Source organism: Barbus barbus (assembly GCF_936440315.1).
Source record: "Barbus barbus genome assembly, chromosome: 2".
Lineage (NCBI taxonomy): Eukaryota > Metazoa > Chordata > Actinopteri > Cypriniformes > Cyprinidae > Barbus > Barbus barbus.
In genome coordinates, this window is record NC_136730.1 from 3803050 (window position 1) to 3810489 (window position 7440).

General features: G+C 35.1%; 1 protein-coding gene across 1 annotated transcript; it reads right to left on the reverse strand.

Moving 5' to 3' along the window:
- Positions 1 to 1003: 1003 nt before the first annotated feature.
- On the reverse strand, positions 1004 to 3959 carry LOC306881896 (apolipoprotein L3-like). The gene is made up of 3 exons (XM_079436246.1): positions 3080 to 3959; positions 2256 to 2291; positions 1004 to 1849 (listed from the first exon to the last, which is right to left on the reverse strand). The coding sequence occupies exons 2-3, from the start codon at positions 2264 to 2266 to the stop codon at positions 1015 to 1017; spliced, it is 846 nt and encodes a 281-aa protein (XP_079292372.1). The 5' UTR covers positions 2267 to 2291; positions 3080 to 3959; the 3' UTR covers positions 1004 to 1014.
- Between the last annotated feature and the right edge of the window lie 3481 nt (positions 3960 to 7440).

Genomic DNA, 7440 nt, shown 5'->3' on the forward strand with positions numbered 1-7440 from the left:
AGGTTTTCAAGTCATTTTTAATTATATTAAATATAAATTAGTGTTTAATTTTTGTAATAATCTACAAATACTAAATACACAGCATATATTGCTTTTGTGGATTGATAGTCATCTCTTCTAGCAGAATTAGGGTTGAGGGAACATAAGATTCAGGGAACACAAAGCACTGGATAAAACATACATAAAACAGTTTGTTGGTATTCTGATCAAATGTGTTCTGATCATCTGTTAAGATGTTTAAATGTGAATATCAAGATCCTGGTGAAGCTAAATGGATAGAGATACTGTTCTTTAAAGTATCCTTGTTATCATAGCAGATGCACAGCAGACACACTCTTCTGAGATGAGAGAATATAGATCATTTGTGTCCCAATATATCAAAATACTTAAATATGAATCCTGAATGAAAGCTTTACAAACAATAACATACTAACTGTTTGTTTTAATACAGTAATTGATTGATTCAATGCATTTGACAGTTAAAATTACTACAAAATTCAGGTTTCCGTCACCACCACCATCAGATGAATATTTGAATAATACTTTATATTTAAAATATTAAAATATATGTTATTTCTGCAGAGGAATTGTTGGCCACATGTGAAAATGTAAACTGTGTGCTAACATGAGAATGTGTTTTGAAATGTTAAAAACATCTTGATTGCAAAATAAGTGATGGAAAGATAAAAAGCACATTTTGATAAAAAAGAAAAAAAAAAGTTGGGAGGTTGAATGAAAGCATAGCTCAGTAGCTTAGTACATGTAAGATACATAAATGTAGTTTAATTTGTCTGAGTACAAGGTTTTTTTTTCAATTGCCCCCTGTTTTGTCCCACTTCTCAACAATCAGTTATATATTACAGATCTACGTCTGAGCAAATGATTAGGTGCTTGATTATGTTGAAAATGATAAACTATAAAAATATTTGAAAGTAAATTACAAATTGCTTCAGTGTTAGTTCTTAACACCTGCGGATGAGACTCACAGATACACACATGGTGTAATGGTGTTCATTATGCATGCATCCCACCACACTGCACACATTGTTCTCTGATAATTGTGTCTGTGGCACTTTTAATTTCATCCAGAGTCTTCTGAAATAAAGCAGCTGTTTCTCTTGCCTGATGAATAAATTTCAAAGTGTCTGATTGGATTTGTTCTACTTTTCTCTTGTCTGCTACTTGATTCATTTCAATGATCTCTTTCGAATCTAGACCAATACTAACAGCATCAAGAAAAAGAAACGGAAGTGAGAGTCCACTAGTTATTTCCCCAGCCACTTTGAGAGCTCTGGCCGTTCTTGTGGCCACATTCTCAATTTTAGCCATTTGTAATTCAGTTGCAATTGATGAAATGCCTAAAAGAGTTTCCAAAGAACCCACAGTTGTCGGGAGTGTGATATCTGATTCAGAAACCCACTCCTTCTTCTGAATCTCTTCTATGATGTCAGAAATGGTCTTTATATGCTTAATTATTGGGTTGATTATATTCTGGAAATCATCTGTGATCTTCTTAATAGTCTGTCGTAGGTTTTTCTGCTTGATCATGTTGGTGACGGTACATGCTGTACTTGTTACTGCTGCACCTGCTCCAACACCAGCAACCGCTAACGAAACACCAAATGTGAACGGGGCCAAAAACAAACCCACTAGTGCTGTGATTCCTGCTGCTGCTCCTATTACGCCTCCTGACAAACTGCCCACCGTTGTGGCCTTGTGCATGGATTGCAGTTCATCAGTGACGTCATTCAGCTCCTTTATTTTACGACTGAGTGTTGGAAACTTTGCGGCAAATTCTGAGATCAGTTCCTTGATGCTTCTCTGCAGTTCATCAACAGCTTCGAGTTTCCTGAAATATCAGATTTATTTTTTAAATAGACAGCATTGGCCTTAGACACAAAGAAAATACATTCTGTGAATTACTATGCCATTGATAACTGTTATGCTAGCAATACAGCTAAAAAAAATAAATAAAATAGTGTGCCTTTTTTATGCTCTTTGCTAACTTCCCTCATCTGTTGCTCGAATTCACAGCATTGCTTATGTTGCACAAGCGCCCACTACCCCAATGCAGTAGGTTAAATTACAGTGTCCTGACCCCATTGTAATTTGCTCTCTTGGAATCTGATTTTTTAATTAATTATTTTTTTTCCCTTTTGAATTTGTTTTAGTTAATGTAATGTAACTGTTAAAAAACTGAAACCTTGTGTAAAGTGTTAAAAATATGCTCAAATCAGTTGCTTTGAAAATCTTACTTCTTGGACATCTTGACTGGTCAGTTCTGTCCAGTCCTGTATTGAAATTAAGCATATTCAAAGATTATTGCAATAATACAGTGCTGTGATAATGTATGCAAAGGAAAGGGTGTTGTCACCATGAAACAGACACACATTTCATTTGTATAGTCATTTGTATAGAGCTTTTCATAATAAAGCACCTCATTTCATAAAATTAATATCAATGATTGAATGTCTACGCTGATGTAATTCGCAATGTATACAAGTATAAGACCTACATACACCTAACCTTATCCTTTGTCCACCCCATTGGATTCTGTCATTGGGCTAATGTGTGGAACTTACATACAGCATGCTAACATTCTCACATATGGATAAATTCAACAGAAACAAACTCAAAACAATCGTCTAAATAAGCACAGCAGAACATGGCAATCCTAAAAGGACACTGTTACTGTTATCACCACTTTTCTACGGAGAAACACAGCCTGTATGTTGTGTAACATTTCTCTGGTCAACTGGAAGCTATTTACATAGCAGTTCTCAAACATCTTTCTTTAACTGGACATGCATTCCACTTTCATCCTCTGTTTGATGCTTCTTGCAAAAGTAAAAATGAAGTAAAAACCAATTTACTCGTCTATGTTACAGTCCTATGTATATTGCACTAAGAAAAGTTACTGCAGACCAAGAAACTACAAAAGGTAAAGACATTTAAACTGGGATCATGACAAAACTAGACAGGACAATAATAATGCATTATCTCTTAGGGCTTCTCAAGCACTTCTTTACTGAAAACAAAGTGATAAACCTGGACAATGAAAACCAATAACTTGCATTACCTCTCCAAATCCAGATCACCTTCTGTCTCCGAGCGCTTCACAATAGTCCACTGAACTCCCCTGGTATGCGATTGTGTCATGGACAGTCATGTACTTTTATTGCTGCTGGTTAATATTTTACAACATTTCAGTTGGAATTATAACAGAACAGAACAAACAGAACAGAATTAGCTTTATTAGTGTTAAGAATATTTCAGCTCTTCCTCTTTCGATGCCGTCCGACTATTCTCAGTCCTTGCATGGGCCCATGGAGTGAATTATGAACATGAAGCCAATTGTCTGTTCACAAACATCTTCAAAATGTATTATTACTTCAACAGATTATATAGTCATGCCTTAAGGGGTGCTGCAGTGGTATATCCAATGAAATAGTGGATGGCATATTTTCTACACAATCCAAGAAATACACGTTATATAAAATGGGAATAAGACCAGGAAGTTCTGAACATATTAGGAATACACTTGGCCAGAGAGAACTTCATCCATATGCCAAGTGTCCACAGTACAGACCAAACTCAACCTTCGGGACTAAAGCCCCCGTTCTCCTCTGAACATTTGAACTGAGGAAATACACCTATGTGCACATGTGTGTATAAAATAAGAGAAAAGACAACAGAGGGGAAAGAGAGAATCATGACGGGAGGGGGAGCGCAGAGAGGCAAACTCACAGAATCATCTAGACCATGACATAATTTAACAATTACCTAGTCAGTGTACATTTTACATTTTAGAAAGTATGGATATAGTGCAAACATACAGGCAGTGGTGTATAAAGTACCTGAAAGCCATACTCAAGTAAAATTACATATATCTTACCAGAAAATGACTTTGGTAATCGCCGTTTAGAACAGTGATCCTCAAATCTGGCTCGCGAGATCCAGTTTCCTGCAGAGTTTAGCTCCAACCCTGATCAAACTCACCTACCTGTGATTTTCTAATGATCCTGAAGACATTAGGGTTAGAGCTAAACTCTGCAGGAAACTGGATCTCGAGAGCCAGATTTGAGGATCCCTGGTTTAGAATATTACTTGAGTAAAAGTCTTAAAGTATGTGTTTAAAATCTTAAACGTACTTCAGTATTAAAAGTGAAAGTACAAGTAAATGCAAATTGGAAAATAAATATATATATAAAAAAATGTTCATACACACAGTTTGAGTAGCAAGATTGTGTTTAGTTTTAACTCTTTCTTCAATTTTGTATTTTTGTGTAAGAATAAGAAACACTTCACCCGGTACTTAGTGTCTTTCATTCCAACATAAGAAAACAGTTCATGGAATCTGCAAACCTAATTATACACCAATTTTCATGGCCATTTCCCCCAATTGTGGCCTTTAATTAGCAAATTAGCCTGTCTAGTTGTCATGCCATACAATATTTTTTAATACGCCTCACACGTTTTTACTCCCGGCTCGTCACATATTGACTGTTGGTCAGGTCCCCCTGGTGTTGCATTGCTTTTTGACGCTCAAGGTAGCCTCATTTTTAAAGCACAGTGTACCCTTTAGCGTCACTTTTCGACATGCAGGGTCCACCATTGTTTTCAGTTGTTTGCCTTAATTTAATGGTTTGCATGCATTTGTAAAAATAGAAATAATTTTCATTTTAATTTCATTGTCATGTTATATGCGTTATGTAATTAAAGGAGGTAATCTGAAATTAAATGTATGCATATAAATGGTTCATGCATGCACACATACACACATACACACAGATGATAGATAGATAGATAGATAGATAGATAGATAGATAGATAGATAGATAGATAGATAGATAGATAGATAGATAGATAGATAGATAGATAGATAGATAGATAGATAGATAGATAGATAGATAGATAAAGTCACTGTGCAATTTGGAAGACCCACACAACCAATTCAGTTAAGTGAGTCATTTACACTGGAACCATTTCCAATTTTTGATCTAAAAGATTTTGTAATCTTAAGTCAGCTAAGAAAAATACAGTAGCCTATAAACACCCATTCACATATATAATCATTTACAATAAGCAATATAAGGTTTGTTTGTTTGTTTTATTTGACAAGTTTATAAACAACTGTACAAAATGCATAGTATCCTATACACTTTAAAAAAAAAACTGTTGAGGATAAAAACACCAAATGTGAACGGGGCCAAAAACAAACCCACTAGTGCTGTGATTCCTGTTGCTGCTCCTATTACACCTCCTGACAAACTGCCCACCGTTGTGGCCTTGTGCATGGATTGCAGTTCATCAGTGACGTCATTCAGCTCCTTTATTTTACGACTGAGTGTTGGAAACTTTTCGTCAAATTCTGAGAGCAGTTCCTTGATGCTTCTCTGCAGTTCATCAAGAGCTTCGAGTTCCCTGAAATATCACATTTATTTTTTAAATAGACAACATTGGTCTTAGACACAAAGAAAATACATTCTGTTAATTACTATGCCATTGATAACTGTTATGCTGGAATTTAGCAATACAGCTAAAACAATTTATAAAATATTGTGCCCTTTTTATGCTCTTTGCTAACTTCCCTTCATCTGTTGCTTTGCATTGCTTATGTTGCACAAGCGCCCACTACCCCAATGCAGTAGGTTAAATTACAGTGTCTATCCCTCAATAATTTATTTTGAGCCTTTTGCAATTTATTTTTCATAACTTGAGAACAACTGCTATACCAAAAAGATGTAGCATAATCAAAATAGGGTTGAATCAATGCCCCTGCCAATAATCTTAAGGAATGAACATCTAATAAATCGGCTTGCCTCGCTAAAAACTTAATTTTACCACAAACTTTTGAAAATACCTTTCTAGCCATAAAAGCACCCGCTAATTTATTATCTCTTAAGCAACCCAAATAATTTACTACCCTTTTTTACTTCTATTGCCATATCATTAATCTTAATCGAAAAGGTATCATCCTTTCTTAGTTTCATTTTAGATGCAAAGAGAATGGTCTCAGTCTTTCCTGCATGTAGGGCGAGTCTATTATCTAAGAAACATTTTGACATCACTTCAAACTGCAGCGTCATAGTTTCCTCTAGGACTCCTTTATCCTGATGAAACACTAAAACTAATGCATCATCTGCATACAGAATAACTTCCTCTGAACATGCTGCTTTTAGATTATTTATATATATAAGAAAAAATAAGGGGTCTAATATGCTCCCTTGAGGAACTCCACAATTTATAAATAAAGGACTAGACAATGTACCCTTAATGTCCACCCTCTGGCCCACTGAACCCACCTAAGAGCATTTTTATGAAAACCAACTGCCTTTAACTTGTACAGTAAAATTGTGTGGTCTACAGTGTCAAACGCCTTCTGAAGGTCCAACATAACCATCCCACAAAACTTACCATTATCAACCGCTTCCCTTATTTTATCAGTCATATATAATATACAAGTCTCAGTTGAATGTAAAGGCCTAAATCCAGACTGTAGATCATACAATATATTATTTTTACTGATATATTTTTCAATTTGGTCATAGATGACTCTTTCCAATATCTTATGAATCGCACCCAAAACAGAAACAGGCCTATAATTAACCATATTTAACTTACAACCCTTCTTATATACTGGCATAAGTCTAGCACTTTTAAACTCCCTTGGTACCTGTCCTTGTTCAATTGATAAGATTAAGATATATGTTACATAAGGGGCAAACACTCTAGAAGAGTCCCTAAAAAATCTAGCAGGAATATTATCTAAGCCAGAAGCTTTGTTTATTTTTAATTTATTTAGACATATTAAAACCTCCCTTTCGGTAACTGGTTTCAACTTTAAAGAATCTTGAATAACTCCACGTCATAGTATTATGACCAGTACATTTGATCTTCTGCACTTTTCTACATAAATAAATTAAACAATGATCACTCATAGAACAATCCTTAACACCACTACATCCTATCTTCGTTGTGTCAGATACTAATATTACATCAATAACAGACTGAGGTTTTGGCGTAATTCTAGTTGGCACTGTAATAATTTGTTTCAAAACAAAAAAAAAATCACAAAAACTTTTAAAAGACTTGTACATTACAGAGTCTTTTTTTCAACATATCTGTTTAAATCTCCACAAATAATAACTTCTAAATCATGGAAATTTGGACAATCATTTAAAACCCCTTCCAACAACTCATAAAAATCACTCTGGTCAGGAGGACGATAAAGTGACCCAACTAGAACGGGCTTACTCTTCGGTAATAAAATGTCCATCCACACGGCCTCAATAGAAGCACTCTCCTAATCATTCCTAACATTATATGTCAAGTCCGATCTAACATATACACATACACCGCGACTTCTATCTCTTCTTTTCAAATTGTAGTTTACGATTTCAATTGCAGATCCATCCAACCAAGTACTGACAACAGCAC